The 18,922-nt window shown below is 47.2% G+C and overlaps 1 protein-coding gene across 1 annotated transcript; it reads left to right on the top strand.

The window, feature by feature from the left end:
• The first annotated feature begins 3,866 nt into the window (after positions 1-3,866).
• On the top strand, positions 3,867-17,157 carry LOC103913840 (D-beta-hydroxybutyrate dehydrogenase, mitochondrial-like). Its single transcript, XM_009320394.1, has 4 exons — positions 3,867-3,941; positions 10,506-10,647; positions 14,639-14,794; positions 16,508-17,157. Exons 2-4 carry the CDS (start codon positions 10,542-10,544, stop codon positions 16,987-16,989), a joined length of 744 nt encoding a protein of 247 aa, XP_009318669.1. The 5' UTR covers positions 3,867-3,941; positions 10,506-10,541; the 3' UTR covers positions 16,990-17,157.
• The last annotated feature ends 1,765 nt before the right edge of the window (positions 17,158-18,922 follow it).

Consider the following 18,922-nt stretch of genomic DNA (forward strand, 5'->3'; position numbering starts at 1 on the left):
CCGGGGCCACGGTGCAGCTGAGTGCTGCCGCGCTGACCCCCGCGCCGCTGCGACACCCCGCGTTGCTCCACAGGGTTCACGGAACAGTGGGCGCGTGGATTTTGTTCCGGTACTCGAAATTTGGGAGCGAGCGTAAGGGAGAAAAAAAGCCCTGTGAATGGAACGGAATGCATAGCCAGTCTCTTTCATATGTTTTAAAAAAAACACACAAAATGTCTGGGGTTCTCTCACTGGATTGGAGTTAACTTAGCTCTTGCTTATGCTCCAGACAACCTTTCTGCAGGCACTGGGAAGGACTTGCAAGTGAACATGTGTTTGCTCCAGCGCCTCCAGCTCAGCCCTGCCCCTCTGAAACGGCCGGATAACAGCTCTGGCCCGTTTGCAACCTCCCACCTCGCTCTTCTTCCATCCACTCTGCTCCCCCGATGTTCCCCATCCCTGTCCCACCTGAGAAAATACCTTCCATTTAGTGAATGTTTTCAGTTCCTTTTCCTGGGATTGAAAACCTCAACTTCCTGAGTCTGGAAAAAGGGAACAAGCAAAGTTTACTGTGTAACTGCTCTCATCTTGGAATTCATCTGTTTGATAATAAGCAGATGGTTGGGGAGGGCATAAAAGGGAACGGGATCCAGAAAACAAGTGACAGCAGGAGAAGATAACATCTGGGCAAGCATGATGGGTTCCCATATTGTCCAGAGAGACTGAGGCTGAAAAAGTAGCTTCACTTTCCTTAGCCTCTTTTGCAATAAATGTGTATAATTTTGATAGATCACCTGCATGAGTAAAGTAAATTCTACTGTTTTATAAAGCGATCATATCCCAGTAGGAAAAGCTGGTGAGGTGTGTGCACCTGAGCTGGCTGCAGCTTAAAGTCAGGCTGCCTCACCGGGGCTGTTTGAACTGTGTGGAGCGTGTATTACAGTGCTGTGGATCACACGGCAGGCATACAGACAGTACTACCCCGCCCGGACGCCACAGCAGCACCGCCGGTACAAGAAGTTATTCTGCGCTCTTAGCAGGTCTCAGGTGCCCTGGCAGCACCGTACACGAGTGCCGTCTCCTGCGCAGTATTCCCTGAGAGCGCTGTGTGACTTAGTGAGTGAGGCACCTGAAGTTCCTCAAAACGCTGGGTAAGGTTGCTGTGTTGCCTTCTAGAGACGTGATAGCTAGTCCTCTCTGCCTGTCTCGGCACTGTGTCAAACTGTAAGCTGCAGACTGACCTTATCAAACTCCAGGAACAAGGCCCATTAGGCCTTATCTTGGGACTTTCAAAAGATAAGGATGATCGGGCTTTTCCTTGTGTTTGGGGATTTTTGGGGACAGGATCTTTTTGGCTGGGAATGGGGTCACTCCCTGCTCTCATCCCTGGGAGCTCTTTGTCAACCAGGGTCCTCTCTGCCTGTCTCAGCACTGTGTCAAACTGTAAGCTGCAGACTGACCTTATCAAACTCCAGGAACAAGGCCCATTAGGCCTTATCTTGGGGACTTTCAAAAGATAAGGATGATCGGGCTTTTCCTTGTGTTTGGGGATTTTTGGGGACAGGATCTTTTTGGCTGGGAATGGGGTCACTCCCTGCTCTCATCCCTGGGAGCTCTTTGTCAACCAGGCATGGCACAAAGACGGGGGCAGCTACAGATGTGAGATCTAGTACATCCCTTGGGTTTTTGCATGCTTGTTAGCACTGCTGGGGCCTTGGTCTGTTATGAACCATGCTGCGGTAGTCACGTGTTTTATTACCAGCAATTAGGGTAATAGCAAATAACAAATAATCACAGGAATCTTCTCCTACTGTAAGTTGTTCCTCACTTTTCTCCCCATTATAGACGGCTAAGAGGATTTTTAAACCTCCTCCTTTCTGTCTACATTTTGGCGGTTTGGTGTTTGGTTTTTTTTTAACCAGAGAAAGCAAACCAGCTGCTGAGAGCTAAAACTAGATGCACACAGGAACACAGCTCAGCCATTTGCTTTTATTTCCTGCAGCTGAGCTCTGTCCTTATCAGATGGGCTGATGAAGGAGCTAATGATGGTTGAGGATTGGGCATCTTCTCTGTTTGCCTGTTCTGGGTTCTGGAAGTGGTCGTAACTTCTTACCTTCTGCGCAGTTCCTGTTCTTTTGGCAAGTCCTCTGTCTTCAGGATTCAGAGGCAAAGGACTTAGGGAGGTGAGGCAGAGAAAAAAGTCAAATCCTTTCTTTTCCGTGGGCCAGCTTGCTGAATTATTGTGGCAAATTCTGTGATCTGGTTCATACTTGATCCTCATCTCTTGGAGTTGTGTCACTGTAAATTAAATTAAGACTGAGCACTGTATATTTAATTCTCACTTATCTTTTGTCCTTTAGCTGTAGCTACCTTCAGAGCTTCAGCAGAGCTAGCCTGTAGCTGGGTGCTCTTTGAGTGTAGGAGTCGGTGCTAATGTGGATGTTTGTATGATAAATGCAGGATAGACTTTTGATCAGTTCTCATTTCAACTTCAGATCGTGGCTCCCCTTTGAAAGCAATAACTTCAGCATGAGTTAAAGGGCAGGACAGGGTGTAGCTTATTTGCATATTGTTCTCTGCTTAGGCTCATCCTGAGTTTGTGCAGTAATGCTTTGATCGCTATCACCCTGCAATTATTCCTTGTTGCCACTTCACTACCATGCATGTCAGCAAAACCAGATCAGAGAGCACTGGTGATTGCCCCATTTCTGTCTGAAAAAGTGGCTGGCCCAGCCGGTGCAATTCATACGTAAGTAGTATAAAATACAAATGTTCGTATTCCAGCTGTTGCTAATACAGTAACGGGGAGTATTAGTTGCAGATATCTCCACAGAGATGGAAGTGACCTCACTTCCTTATTGCATTCTCTAGATCTTTATTACTGTATGATGTTATTACCTCAAGGATACAGTTTCAGTTTGGAGCAGTGTGCAGCACTGCAGCTGGGTGCCTGCTAGTTGGGTTAAGCATTAGGAGTTATTGCTTCACAGCTGTGGTGAGGAGAGCAGGGGAGAGATGGCTCCCAAGCAAAGAAAGAGGGTGAATGGGCAGTGTTTCACTACAGGCTTCTCCAGGATTTGGGATTCTGTTTTCAGATCTGTCACAAGCCTGTTGTGTCATACCAGATGGAGTATCAAATCTTCTCTCTCAATTTATCCGTCAGTCAAAAGATAATAACGTAGGAGAGAACCGTAGGATTTGATAGATTGTTCCTGTTAAGGCTGCAGTGTTTCAGAAGGAAACCCTAACCTGTAGTCACATTCCTGCATGCTAAAATACAGCATGGAAAGTACCGCATAGAGTGGGAGTAGGGGAACAGACAATAGAGTCACTCTGCAGTTAAAAGAGCTGCTGTACAGTTTAAGCAGGTGACATACTATCATTTGAATGTCTTCTGTGCTGCTCTTTCTTATAATGCCTATGAGTTGGTAGATCACCAACTTCTTTTGAAATGTTTCTGTTCTGCTTTGGCCACTGATACTTGAAAGAGTTACTGTTCTAGCTTGGGTATCAAGGCAATGCAAATTGTTACAGACCAGCAACTGAATAAATTTAGGGTTTCACAGTCGTTGGGAGCTGGTTGTGTTTCTACACAGTAATCTTGTCACCTCATTTACGCTGGTTGACCCAGCAGAAGCTCCACTGAAATTGCTGGGTTTAGAGCGTGGTCAGGTTTGTGTGCAGACAGGTACGTGGCCACTGTGACTTGCAGCTGGAATTGTACCCTGTAAACACTGGCTGGCCCTGGCTGCGGGGCTGCGAGCTGCTCCTGTGCTATGTCGCTGGGTGCTGGTGGTGCCTGCAGCGTTGCAGTATCTGATGATATCGTATTACTGTCTTTCCCCACACAGGCTGAAGGAAAGGCGGTGCTAATAACAGGCTGTGACAAAGGTTTTGGACATGCCTTGGCAAAACAGCTTCACGCAAAGGGGTTTACTGTTTTTGCTGGATGCTTGCTTGTGGTGAGTAGTAATATTGATCAAAAGTCTTCTCTGATTGGAGAAAAATGCTTCTCAAGTGACAGCATCTTCATCCGCAGCCTCTGTTTACCCTAGTCCAAGGCCTGAGGGAAGTGCAGTGGGCAGGGATTGTTAGATCTTCCATTGCTTCATCTGCCTGTCGCATCTTGTCATTCCTGTATTTCTGAGCTCTGTAGGGCAGGGACTGTCTGTCAACTGCATGTCTCTACAGCAGCTTGCACGGTAGGGCACTGTTCACTGCTGGAAGCCTCTCAGCAATACTGCAACATGCTTAATAAATCTGATAGTCCAAGATTGCTATGGCACTATGGCTTTCTGTTTTCCCTGGCATCTTTGTTGCTGTCTTTCATTCTGTCACTTTCCTTTGGGGACAGGCAGATCTGTCACTCTCCTCAAAGTCATCTCCAAGCCGCCTCTCCTGCCTTGTTCAGGTTCAGTTTCCAAAGTGTCTTTTAACTGTGCTTCTACAGCTTCTGTAGAAGCTATTCAGTTTCTGGATAGCTGAATAAACAAATTTACTGTACCTTTCTGATATCTGTAGGTCTCACCCTCTGTCACCTGTGTTTGGCAGATGGCATCACTTGTTGTAAATGATCAGTTTAGGCACACTAAATCAGAAGGGGTTGCAGACCCGTCATCCCAGTCCCTGCTCTTGGAGGTAACCGTGTTGTGTAATCCTCCTTATAAACTGGGCCAGCTCCACTTCCATCTCCGCTGGGGTTTTACCCTCACTATGCTTTTTTGCTGTTTCGATAGTCAAAACTCTTGTAATTTCTGACCTGAATTGTTCAAAATCAGTTCATACCCACTTGTTTCTCCGTTTGAAGATGGCCATTTCAGCACAGGTGCTCAGGGAGTGATGACCACAGATTCTTGAGTAGTGTGGAGGGCGAGAACAAACAAAAAAAGGTGGCCCTCATTGCCTGTGTGATCTCAGCGGAGGTTATGTTCTTCCACCACACCAGAAGGGAAAGTTATTATCAGCTGACATATTGTGTAACTTGAGAGCAAGAGAGTCCTGTTGGAAAATTGCCACTCTCTGGAAATTTCCATGTGAAGGCTCTGTAAATCCTTCAGTAATCATGTCATACGCTGCTTTGGGATGCCTGTCTCTGTGGTGATAGCAAGTCAGGCACTCAACTTCACAGAGCAGCAGGTGTAGGAAACAGAAAGGAGAGGGGAGATAGGGTGGTCTGAGAGGGCTGTTCAGAAGGCAGCACGCCACTGCAGAGCAGACAGGGCCAGGCTCCATTTGAAGCCACATAAAGAAAATAAATGCTCCTGAAGTGAGCCCTGCTTTCTTGTTTTGTTGATGGAAAAAAAACATACTACTTCTTGATCACAGGCCAAGATCACCTGTCCCAGAATGGCCGGGCAGCTCTCGGTACCCCCTCTGATCTGGCCTGGCAACTTCTTACTCGGAGCCAAAATTTTTGTGGTTCTGTACTTACGTTCTGTGTGGAAGTGGAAACTGCATCAGCAATCATAGCTGATCTGCAAGTGACTTTCAGGAGATTAACTGAGCACTTGACCCTGAAGGGGTAGAGAGTGAGAGAATGTGATTTTTCTTGTTCTGTGTGTTAATAAATTTTCAGGAGACCTGGACTCAGAGCCCCAGGTTTTCACTTGCGGATTTTTCCCACCCCCCTGGATTGTTAGTGTTGTCTTACCTGCTGTTAGGTGCATCTAAAGGACAGGGTCTGGTGGTAACACAGTTATCTGGATAGCTGTTGCAAAAATCTTACAGCCAAATGCTTTCTACAGTTCTTGGGACAGCCAGCATCCTCATGGAACAGCCTTGTGTTTTAGATGGTTGAGGGAGATAACAGCCTAGTAATTTAAAATTTGATGAGCAGGAGCTCACTGAAAACCTAATTGTAGAATGAATGTGGGATGAAAATGGTTATAAATCTAGAGCTGACTGCTCCGAGAAAAGGAAGCATATAGTGACTGCGGAAAAGGATGACGGATCCAAAAGAAGCAGGAAACATCAGTGAAGGCAGGTTGCTGTTAGGTCAGATCACTTGTGAAGAACGAGGTATGAGCATAGGAGAGATTATTGCTGATAAGTGAAGGAGCGCACATGCAGCGTGGCTAGGGATGCAGCTACCCTGTGGTAACTGGCCGTGTGCGTGTAACTGCTCATGACAAATGCAAGGAAACTTACGCTGTCATGAGAGAAGAGCGAGCTGCTGTAGGTTCACTGCAGGGTCAGAGCAGGTATGGGGGCAGTTGTCGTAGAGCAGATGCCAGGCTATTAGTTCACACATAGTTACCCCATCATCACTTACTTGCATGCTTTTATACTTGACAATTAAAGGATCCCTGATGTACTAGCCACCACAGAAAGCTCTTGCGTTAAATACAAGATGGTACGCTGTCAGCTGCATCAGGAGCTTTTTAATGATCAGACAGTCAAAAATAAAGCCACAGGAGTAACAAGAATACTGCAAGCAGTCTGGGATAGAACTGGAGAGGGTCAAGTACAAAAGGGATTTCATTTAGCAAGGACAAGTAAGTCCACAGAGAAAGTTTCTGTTAATATATTAGGATTAAGATGGAAAAACACACAGAAATCAATTACAAAATAACCTGAAAAGTAGAAAGTACAGAAAAAGTTGAAATAATCATTGTCTTACTTTCTTTGATCTTACTGAAAAAAAGGATAAATTGTTTTCAGATGCCTACTGCCAGCAGTTTTCATGAGGACTGTGGGCGAGAAAAGGGAAGGAACCGGGAATGTTTACATAAATGGACGTGTTCAAGTTCACCAGGCCTGATGAAATGTACTGAAGAGCATTTAAAGGATAAGCCATTGTGATTTCTGCCCCATGGGTGCTATTTTCAGGAGCACCTGGAGGTCAGGGGATTTCCAGAAGGCTGGAACAGGGCAGATATTGTACTTCCCTTCCCGAAGGAGACAGGCCTCTGGAATTGCCAACCAGGCAGCTCACCTTTGGTGCGCTAGATGAGGTTGCAACACACTGATCTGTCAATTTTACGAATGTCTAGATCATAGTGTGATACACACTGTCTGTATAAGTTTACCTACCGGGAACAGACTGTGCTATGTCAGTCTAATCTCATTCTGGCGAAGCAGCAGAGTGGTTAAAGGGGAAGGAATAAATGTATCCTGAATAAGGGTTTTGACACAGTCCCTCATGATAGTCTCATGAGCAAACTTACGCGCTAAGCCTGTGACTGCTGTTCAGTCTCTGAAATTTTCTTGGAAGTGCCCCCTGGAATAGAGTTCACTTGGAAAAAAAAAGTGCATGGTGCCAAGCAGGGAGGATTGCAAGCCCTTTGGGGAATAGGGTTCAAAATGATCCTGATAGATCGGATGGAGTCTGAAATCAATTGGATGGAATCCAGTAATGACAAATATGAGGTGTTCTGCCTAGGAAACGCAGGAAGGGAGCGGGTGGATAGGCAGCGGGGGGGAACCGGCGCAGACGGAGCAAGCCGGCCAGATCCACGGGCATTCAGCATTGTGTTTGTGGCTTCCTGATTCCTACTGACATCTCGCTGCGGGTGCCCAAGTGCTTGCCAGGACCTAATCCTGAATCCCACGAGCTTCCCTGAGAAAAGGCCATAGCTCGGTCCGTTACAGGAGGGCTCTCTGCTAACAAGCCCCTGTGGGATCTGCCTGTCCCTCAGCACCAGCTGCATTGGAATCCTCCAAACCACAGCAGGGAGAGGAGCGAGCGAGGGGAAGGGGAGGCAGCCGAAAGCTGGAGCGAGGCTCCTCTGCTGGGTGGAGAGGACTGGTGTGGCTGTCGGGCTCCCCGCTCAGGAGCAGCCCCTGCTAGGCAGAGGGTGGGGTGGGCGGCGAGAGCCAAGCAGGGCTGCGAGGGCAGGATAGCCGGGGGAAGTGAGATAGCTGGGAGGAAACGGCGAAGTCCCACCAAAGGCCTCTCTGGAGAGTACCTAGGCAGCAGGCTGGGCTGGAGCAGGGCAGCCCTCAACTCTGATGGAACTGGGAAGGGGAAGCTGGGAGATTCTCTGAGAGGACAAAAATCAGACAAAAAAAAGTGACAGCAAAGGGAGGGGGGGAGAGATTTTGCAGGAGCAGTTGGGCCATTGCTGCCAGAACCTCGCTCGACTCGCGCTGCTGCGTGGCTCCTGCTGGTGAGTCCCAAGGCCACGAAGGCCATCCCAGGGAGGACGGCCAGGCTGCTCCCACGGGAACTGCTCCAGGTATTTTCCAAGCCAGCGAATCTACCGTTTAAAAAACAAGGAGGAAGTACCATGTGGGTATCTGAACAGGGAATGTGCTTACGGCCCCTGAAGACCACAGAACATAAGATGACGTTTACGTCTTTCCATAAAAATACATGGCTGCTTCATTTGTGAAAAGGTTTTCTGGACAAAAGAGTTAAACAATTTGTTTTACAGTCAAATAGTGGCTGAGGTGGTGTCTGCAACTATGAAAAGTGGTTCCAATTGATACTACATGTTGAAGTCAGTCTTCCAAAATCAATATGTTTTGTCAACAATGAATAAATTGTAGCTGGGAAGGTAACTTTGCAGATTGAGTTGCACTGGTGATAAGGGGAAATTCATTTCAATATGAATTATACAAACCATTTATACTGGATTTTTAAGTTGCTGGCCTATGACTTTCTCAAAAAACAGTGGAAATTTCTTGCTTAGTTTATAAGGATTATGACAGTTTAGAAAACGTGTAGGAAAAGTTGTTTTCAGTGCTCTGAAATGACAGCTGGTACTTGAGTACAGATATAGTTAATTTTTTGTTTCTATATAGATACAGTAAATCTCTCTTTACAAGCTGAATTAGCTCCACTTTATTCACTGTTAAGTAGCTGAAAGTTGCTCTGTATAACTCGGTGAGATGCAAGAGCATCTTCCAGAAATACAGTGAGGCATCACACAACCCTCACCCGTTTCAAAGAGAATATAATATTTTGGTGACTATGTTATTAACTACTTGTAACCGCTTTCAGAGATTCTTTTTCATGGCTAGATAAGAGGGCTAGATGCAGCATGTCACCATGTTCGATGTGCATTAGAAAAACTTCAAGTCTTTATTTGCTGTTTTTGTGATACCTGGAAATAAGTCAGTTGTGAAATGATATGCAGCCATGGGGCCAGCAACTCATTCCTACTATTGTCATAATGCTGGTGTAACTATATATTGATTTTTAAGAGAGCTACCCTGTTTTACTCAAGGCCGTGATGGACGTTTCAGCTCTTTTCCTTCATTACACGTCATTGTTCACTGGGCTGAAGGTGGAGGTGAGATGCTGTATACTATATTCATTAAATAGCCTGAGATGCGTAGAGAAAAACTAAGCGGTTACATGTTTTTTACATCAGCCTGGTTGCAGAGGCAGCTGAGCAGGTGACTGTGGGAGGGTTGCTCACCTTGTTTGCCCTTGTGCTGTGGGAGTTGGTATCAAGTGCTAAAGGAAGAGTGGCAGCCAGGCATGGTGACTCACCGATTCATAACTTCTTCCTCCCTAATGAGGTAGAGCCTGTGATTCAGGGAGTAGTTTGGTGAATTAAATCTCAAGCCTGCTGTGGAACTGCGTGGCTAACCTGTGCTCTTTTCACTTTTGTTATATACTACCTGAGCAAGGCTGTAAGGCTTAGGCAGCAATCCTGTCTGGAAGTGACTGGGTAAAGTTTGGAATTTGCAGTGAGTTTATGTTTGAATAAACAAAAAAACCCCACAATAGTAACAGAATCTCTAATGATAGCAGGCGGGGGGCGGGGAGGAAAGAAAGGAGAAGGATAGAAAGGAAAGCAGAGCCATCACGTTCTTATTACCTATAGTGTAAAAAAAAAAATACTTGTTCTTGCTTCCTCAGCCACAATCTCCTTTCATGCCTCATGTCTGTGATCTTCTTGTTGTGTGGCAGATCTCCACTGTGCATGTATTCCTGTGCATCCTGTTCTGCTGTGTAGTAAGAGCAAAATATTATTATTATTATTATTATATAGGTTCATGTGTAAATGTTTCCTGCGGTATCCTGTAGCATCAGACCAGTTGCTGTTAGGCATGCCAAAGGTGTCCCTGCTGTCTTGTTTTCAAAGTGGTCTGACAATACTATTTCATTAGAAGCCAGGCAATATTTTGGGATGAGTACAATGTCCAGTTAGCCTTTTGCTTTTAAGCCTAGCAAATCTGACTGATTTCTGTACAAGTGTTTGCTATGTTACCTGCAGAGCATGGAGACTGAGGCAGTAGAGATCCATCCACGGTTATCCCAGGCTGGCACAGTATTTCACGGTGTTACGATGTGAAACCCTTCATGCGAGGAGCTAACAGCAGGGGCTTTGTGGCCCTTCAGAGCAGTGGGTCGCTGATGCAGATATAGGAGCTGTGCTGGAGGGAATAGGAAGATGGCTGTGGGTTGCACACTGGTTTATGTGGCTCGTGTGCTTATTTGTGCAGCAGGCTTACGCCTCTGTGTGCAATTTCAGTAGCTTCTATTTCCTGTTCATGTGAACATGCCTGGCCCCAAGCTGTGTTACTGTTCCTTGTCCATCTTAGCGGGGACATCTTTCTTTTCTGCTGAACAGGACGAGAATGGAGATGGGGCCAGGGAGCTGAAGAACATGAAGTCAGATCGCATGAAAGTGCTACAGATGGATGTGTGCAGTGACCAGGAGGTGGCTCAGGCTGTGGATTTTGTGAAGAGGACCCTGAAGAAGCCAGAGGAAGGTATGTGGGGATCTTTGTATTTCCAGCACAGCTGGCTCTTTGCTGTGCTCACAGAATCCTTCCTACAGAGCAGGCCGTGCACTGGCCGGGTCGTTCCCTCTCTGCACCACCAAAAGAGGGTTAACAAGCCTGGAGGCCTGTGACAGTGTGTGGCTGGCAGTCAGGCAGTGTGGTACCCAGGTCAGTGAGGAGAATTGTCCTGCTGTTGATGTGCTGGCCACACGGAAAGAGACCAGGACTGGCTGGAGGATTAGGCTCTAACTCTACATCCTGTAAAAAGTGATGAGTGGCAGCAAGCCCACAAGAGCCTGTGTCTATCTCCTTGAGTGTCTGTGAAGAGCATAGGATGGCCAGAGCCTGATCCCCTCCTGGTGCTCCTGCTGCAGCCTGGCTCATACAGACCTTTCTGTAGTGACCCTGCTAGTGAAGAGGTGACAGGCTCTGGCTGCTTACTGCTGTCCCCTCTGCTGTGCTGGTACAACCTCTTCACGTAACTGAGTGCTGAGCTGGAGCGCAAAACTGACCTGCCCCCAAACCTGGATTATTCTTCAGCCAGGTCAATCCATGCTTTCAGTTTGCCATGCAACATCCCAGAGGTGATGTGAGGCAGGATCCAGGGTGGGCTTGGCATAGACCATCTTAATCTACATACCACCTTAAGCATGAGTCCAATTCATGGACCCTCGGAGCATGTGAAAGAAGATAGAAGCCCCTTCTGCATGCTTCTTTCCTTCTTGGAAGTGGTTTGGCAGTGAGGTTGTGAGGCTTCTTGCTCTGCATAGGTTTCTCTGTAGCCTCTGTGCAAGTAGCAAGCTGGACAGCAGCTGTAGACCCAGGCTGAGGGTGGACTGAAGTTTCACATCTGTGGCTCCAGGACTTAAGGGTCGTGTGGTTGCTCCTCTTGAAGTTTGGATGAGACTGCCGTGGGCCTGTCTTTGTTCACAGCAAGTATAAAGCTAGTAAATAACAATAGCTCTAATCTTCATGCAAATTATGTGAGCACACCCTTCCTCCTAAAACAAGCATATGAAATGTAACCGAGTTACGTACAAGCTCTGATCCCACACATGTTCTCTCTGCATGATTTTTCTTCCTACACAATCACCCAGCCCTCGTCACACATTTCACAGCTTCTCAAGCTTTTCCTGAAGAGCCCAGCAACAGCAGTGGTGGCACAGAGCCATTTCCCACTGAGTGAAAGCTTGTAAGGGAGCATCTCTGTTGCTTCTATAAATGCGGCAGTGTTTGCAAAACCGTGTGTGCAGCAGGGACAGAGAAGTCTTGCATCCTTGATCAGCAAGTTGGACTGGTTCCTCCTGCTCTTGAGAGCCTTACCCTGTAGTTGTTTGCTCCAGCACAGTGTGCAAAGCAGCAAAGGCTTCTTTTTAGGCCCATCAGTGTGACTGAGGTTTGGGGCTTGCCAATAAATAAGTGCTGGAACGTAGAGACTATTGAGACTGAGGTGCCTTGCACAGAGGTGCTTGTTGCTCACTGAGTGTGGCCCCAGAGGAGCTAGTGCAGAACAGTTCTTGCGCTGTACATTTATACCTCTTCTCTCTGTGCTGTGTACACAAGGCTAAACTCATTTCAATAGGAGTGCCCCTGTTTGTTTTCAGTCTTAAGCAGTTCCTACTGTATTGTTGACACTAAAGCAATAATAGTGATAAGGCTCTGCTCAATAAACACACCGCTGTCCAGCAAGCAGCCCTGTGACCGGCTACTATCAGCACTTTGCTCTGTACGTAATGTGACCGATTGGTGAGCAATGACATTCGAAGAATGAACTATTGTAAATAATGTTTTCATGAACGTCCCTGAATCTAACCTTGTAACCCAGGAAATGGGAAATTGTTGTAGAGAAATTTAGAATCGGGAATACTCTGCAGAGGTCAGTTTGGGACTGGCAGTTTAAGTCTTTTGTGGTCTTTGGTAAATCACTGCCAAATTTGCTCTGCGTAGCTGCTTGTTACTGGTGAAATTACACCATCAGATGCCCTGTTTCCATGGTCCTCCTGCTAGCGATTAGAGCCTGCTTTGCAGCAGCACAGGGGACCCCCTTCAGGCTGAGATGCTGTGCTGGCTGCCAGATGAGTGTGAATTTGGGGGTTATCTTGACCTATTAAAGCTGGCAGCTTCAGTAAGTACAGCAGCAACAGGCAGAGCAGGAGTAGATCTTGGGCAGAACAGGAGTAGAACTACCTGACTGCAGCATTTAGAAACTTGAATTAATAAAAACGGAAGTAAGGATAGGTGAGCAAGATGTTTTCTTGGCTTTTGCTGCAAGCCACAACTTAGCTGTTATCCCAAACAGCCCCTGGGGCTGTTGTGGCCTGGTGGGGATTGGGAAAGGGTTGTTCTGGAGGAGGATAGAGCTGCGGGCTAGTGAACTGGAGCAATATTCACCACTGTCTGTCAGAGACAGGTGTGCAGGGCAAAAGGTTTGCTGGGATCACCGTGTGAGAGCTGGGAGGTGTGGGAATGGTGGCAGCTATAATAGGCAAATCCATTCTGGGACAGACCATGAGGGAATGGTTAATGCACTGTTATCACTAGGTGGGACGTGACCTTCTCTGGTCTGCTGTACACGGCTGGTGAACAGCCTTCAGGGAAAATGAACTTAGCTGGGAATGGGGCAGAGTTACTAGGGCCGGTGTGAGAGTAGAGAGCCAGTCTAGCAAGGGCACGTTGGTGTTTTTAAATGCACCAGGAGGATAAATTCCATTGGTATTTATTGGGCAATGGTAGAATATTGCAATTTGCTTAGAGGGCTGTGTTCGGTACAATACAGTTACTCTCTGACCATGAATAAATATGGGCTGGAAGTTACTAAAAGACACTCATACATCAGAGCAGGGAAGCTATGGAGCAGAGGCAGGGCAAACAGCCCAAAAAATTTTGAGAGAGAGCTTGGTAAGTTTTATCAACAGGGTGGCATGACGTGGGTGCTTTTGATAGCAATGTCAGAGCTCCCTGGACATGAAGACTCCTTCTTAGCCCTGTGTTTGCTCTTGGTGGTAAGAGGAAGGTTAGGGAATGGAGAGGGGCCCGACTCCAACTGAGTACTTACACAGTGAAAAATAACTATGGTGTATGGCAGGACATCTAATGAGGAGCAACTCTGTTATCTTGTTCCAGCTTTTCTGTTTGCTCCTCCTGCAGTTTATGGCTGCATAGTCATGTGCTTCAACAGATTCACAAAGTACTGACTCAGTCCTACAAATGTTTGCCACTGGGACTCCTGCAGTAATCACTTCGAAGGGTCAAGTTCTCAGTGACCTGCTAGGTCCTGGACATGTAAGGGGCTCAGTGCAGAAGCTCTTGGTAAGTGCAGTCAATTTAACTTTGACAAGACTGCATGCACAAAAGACATTAATTTTTAAATTCTAGTAATTTTAAGGGTTGGTTGTAAGTTTGCCATCTTCTGCTATAGTTAGGGTTGAGGGAAACCGAATACCTGGACTAAAATACAGCAGCTGTTAATCGGGCCGTGAACTTGCAGATCAATTCCATGCACTCTCCAGAACAGTGAGTCAGAATTGTGAAGGGGATTTAGAACTCCAAAATATTTGTTTTCTTTTCCCTCCTTTTTTTTTTTTTAAAATTGAGGGAAAGTCCAGCCCCATCCAAATTGCAAAAGCCATGATAAAGTCACTGGGTGAAGACAAACCTGGGACTGACAGGAGGCATAAAAGAGTCAGCCAGATCCAGCTCTTCAAATCCCCAGGACAGCATTTGACCTTAGAGGAGACATTCAGGGAGGCAATGCTTGTGTGACCACATCACTCTCCCTGATGTTCCAAACAAGCCCCACTGGCTTCACTTCTGGTATACCAAGAGTGTATTTCATGTCCTTGCTGGGTTTTTCTCTACAACTTTTTTCTACAAAAGTGCCCAGTTCTTTGTCAAGGGGTTGGGCTGCTTTGAACAACAAGGAAGGCTTCTTCTCTGCGACACTCTTCCTCTTTCCACTCTTTAACCATGTGTTTGTTAGCAGGTCTGTGGGGCCTGGTGAATAATGCTGGTGTCTCAACCTTTGGAGAGGTGGAATTTGCAAATTTAGACAACTACAAGAAGGTGGCAGAGATCAACCTGTGGGGCACCGTGAGGGTGACGAAGGCTTTCCTGCCCCTCATTCGCAGAGCTAAAGGTACATGCTGGGCAGTGTGGCAAGACTCAGAGAGAGCTTTTGCAGCACAGCGAAGAGATGTAGCTAAAAATCATGACTCAGACTGTGCTTCGAGGAATGCCTGTGCAGTCCAAGGAGGGTGTCTGAGGCATGCAGGCAAACTAGACAGCAGGGTTCAACATGCTGTGTAAGCATTTGGTAGTACAGGCCACTCTTGGGCAGTCCAGGCACCTACACAGCAGGTGCTATCTTAAACATCCCAGGATATCAGAGACCTTTGTGTAGTCCTGGCAGATATGACACAGGACTCCAGGCCACACTTTAGAAAAAGTGACTAGAGGCTAGACAAGATAATCCTGGCTTCCAGAGTCCACCAAATGCTTATGTTTGGATAACTGAATCTTCTCCCTTCATGTTATTTGATTCACAGATGATTGCAGAGTGGTAGTGGTGGAATAAATGAGTCAATAACGGCCATTTTAGATATCTTACAAGACAACAGTATTATCAGAAGTCTTTTTTTTTTAATTTTTAAAAAAAAAGAAAGATACGTATGAGCAGAACTCTGAAGAGCTTCTTTATTTAGCAAGTGTGGGAGAATGCTGGCACAGCTGTGTGTTCTGTGAGGACAGAAAAAGGTTATATTGAGAAGATTGCTCAGATACCATTTCCAGAAAGCAAGTACCCACTAAACAAGCCCCATCTCACTACAAAGGTAGCTTACCCATCAGGTCAGCAGGTGGTTCTCACAGTCCCTCCAAACTGCACTTAGGTCTGGAATGAGAGAGCAGAGCCGCCCACTTGTTTCTCAGCTAAAATTTCAAGCTGCAGAAGGGTGTCATGCTCCATGGCTCTGAAAATCCTCTCTGTAAAAATAGCTGGTGAGATTTCAAGGGCCTGTTTGTAAGTGCATCTGAAACCGTAATTGCACACATCTTGTCTTTGGGAAGGACAGAGCCACCCACAGAGGAGTGACCACTGCTGTCACTGCCCCTAGGCAGTGCATGATCCAACACAAGCTGCCAGAGCTCTGCAATTGGGCTGGCACGGGCTGCTGGTGGGAGTTAGGACAATTGCTTTTCGCTGCCCCATAGACAGCAGCATGTCAAGTCTCCTCTCCTCTCTGTTTGTCCCAGGCATGTAGCACTCTAGGCACTCCTGGCCGGCCAGCTGGGTGAGCAGGCTGTGCTGCTCACGCTGCAGGTTCAGAGAAACCTCTACTGGTTCTCTGCCATCCAGCTCGGCTCTAGAAGCATGTAGCTGTGTTAGGCAGAGCGGCTGCAGATGAGCTGTTGTGCTTACAGAAAGAACCAGAACGCTTGTATGGCATCATGCTGTGTTGTGTGCTTTCTAGCTCGTAACACTGCTAGCTGGGAGCCTGAATGCTTCTCTAGCAAGACGCAGGAGTGGGGTGCACTAATGTGAGAGCATACAGCTAGTAGCCTCAGAAGATCTGGGTACTCCCCTACTTGGAAATGAGGAGGGAAATGTCTTGTATGCTTTGTAAATTCTTTTTAATACAGGGGCAGGCATGTGTACCATCCATGGAGGAGGTCAGAGCAGGGGCTAGCCTTGTTTGAGTCAGGAGAGAAAGGCTCCTTGACAGGTGATTTGGATGCCTCTTCAAGATTCAGATTTTACAAATCAGCATCATCCAACAAAGCACCTTTTTACTGGGATGTTCTGGCTGCTTCTTCTGCAGCCCATCATCTCTCCCTGCTCTTTTCTCTCTAGGCCGTGTGGTGAATATCACAAGCATGTTGGGACGGATGGTGAGTCCATCTCGCTCCTGCTATTGCATTTCCAAGTTTGGGGTGGCAGCCTTCTCCGACTGCCTCCGGCAGGAGATGTACCGCTGGGGCGTCAGAGTCATCCTCATTGAGCCCAGTAACTTCGTGGCAGCAACGGGCATCCTGACAGCAGACAGCATCGACAAACAGGCTGAGGCACTGTGGAGTGGAGCCGGCGACGCTGTGCGGGAGGACTATGGGAGGGAGTATTTCACTCGCCACGTGGCCCTGATGAAGTCCTTTGTTAACAGTGGCCTGAAGGACATGTCTCTGGTCTTGAATGACATCACCGATGCGCTCACTTCCCCGTGCCCGAACAACCGTTACAATCCCATGGAGACCTACTGGTGGGTGAGGCTGCAAGTCATGACTCACCTGCCCACTGCCATTGCCGACTGGCTTTACATCCCCGGAGCCACCCTGTAAATGGCCGTCCTTCAGGCATCCTTCCAGTGCTTGTACGTACACACAGGTTAGAGCTGACTTAGTCAGGGCTGTTCTGCGCCTGTTGCTGATGCACCTCCCCTGTAGATGCATGTGCTTTCACTTTGTGTTATGGCTTTGAGTCTTGTGTTGTGGGATGCTGAGAACAGCATGGCGCCTTTGATTTTTATTTTTTTTTTCCTAATTCTTGCTCTTTGTATTCCCTGCTGTCCTGATTAAAGTTGAAAGGTGTTTTCCTTTTAACTGTGGAGGAGGCAGAGGAAGGTTAACATAATGGGTCAAATACGTGGCTAGTGTAATTAGGTCAGCAGAGTTCTCCCAGTGATAAATTTGGCTCATTAATGGGCTCTTGCTTTTCCTTACAAGGACAGGCTGCTAATAGCAGAGCAAAGCTGTTGCTATGAGATGTCTCGAAGGGAGAAACTAAAATGGGAAACAAAAGCGGAGTATTCCATTTGATTGCAAATGGGTCAGTCACAGCCTTCCGTTGTTTCCATGATACTGCTAGGAAGCTCTGCTGTGCTGTGACTGTCTGCTCTTTCCAGGAAGACAGCAACACTGCCTCTAAACAGCCTCATTACCTAGCGCAGGGGGGTCAGATCCCTGCAAAGAAAGGTTCTTCCCTCCCAGCACTGTGGCCAAGAGGCGCCAGCGCCAGCAACTGCAGACAGGCTGGGCAGGGAAAAGCCCTTCTAATAATGAGTGAGGTCTGAGCCATCCCTCGGTCAGTCCCTGTGGATGCTGGGACTTGCAGCCTCTCTCCACCCACTGCTGATGAGCTTTGTGGGACAGGGTTGAATCTGATGTAGCAAACAAATTTGGCTCCTCTGACGGCTACCTTAGGTACCAGTGCCTGAACTACTCAACGGTGGTACAGACAGTGTCCAGCCGTCCCCTTGCTTCCCTCATATCACTGCCCCATGCTAGGCTCCCTCTTGCTGGTGAGGGACCTGCTCTTGCTTTCCCAAATCAGTATTTTGGTTTCATCCTCTCTGCACTTGAACAGCGACAGGTCGCTGTGCAGCCAGTGTTGCCTGGCTATGAGCTCTGGAAGGGTGCTTTAAGTGACACTTTTTTTTTTTTTTAATATTGCACAATGAAATTTCCATGTCACACATGATTGTCTCCTCAGAGAACCTCCTGATAACTGGTATGAGCTGTACTTTTGTACAGTACCTCCAAGGGTCTCTCCTGTTGGCCGTGTACAGGGATTTCAATCATTTTTCCAAGTGCTGGGGCTGCCTGGCTTCATGCCTTGTTCCCTCTGTACCAGTGGTGACCACTAGTGGAGCAGCCAGCGGGCCGCGGGCGCTGCTGGCCAGACTGGGACTCTACCCTCTTATTCTAGGGACCAGCTTTCCCTTCCGCTGCTAAACTTTGTTCTGCTGTGTCATATGTGAGATTAAGTGGCTATGAAAAGAGCTTATTGTTTGCTCTTTCGTCATCTGTCTCTGCTAGCTCTGACTTGGAAACTGTGCCATAAACCTTTTTATAGGCCGCTGGCTGTAAATGCTTGGAGTCTGCATGCAGCCGTGAATGCTGTGATGCCTGAGGAGGAAAGCAGGCTTCCCTTGGAGATGCTGTGGAAGTAGCTTGTATTAAAAATAACAACTACTGGAAATGCTGGCCGTGCAGTTCTTTTCTCTTCCAGATCATTGGCACATGGAGATTGCCTGGGATCCAGGACCCAGAACGATCCCACTGAACTGCAGCTTAAGCAGTGTTGTAATCACTTCTGCCCCCTGCACTGTGAAATGTGAGTAATGTTAAGTAGCACTGATTTGCACAGAGAGAAAAATAAACTGTGAGATTTGTAAAGCACGTCTGTGTCTCCAGTGCTCATTTCTACATTGGTTTTCCCACCCCTTTGAATCTGAGGTCAGCATTTAATTGGGCTCAGTAATTAAGGAGGTGG

This window comes from Pygoscelis adeliae, unplaced genomic scaffold (assembly GCF_000699105.1).
Source record: "Pygoscelis adeliae isolate BGI_AS28 unplaced genomic scaffold, ASM69910v1 Scaffold413, whole genome shotgun sequence".
In the NCBI taxonomy this organism is placed as follows: Eukaryota; Metazoa; Chordata; class Aves; order Sphenisciformes; family Spheniscidae; genus Pygoscelis; species Pygoscelis adeliae.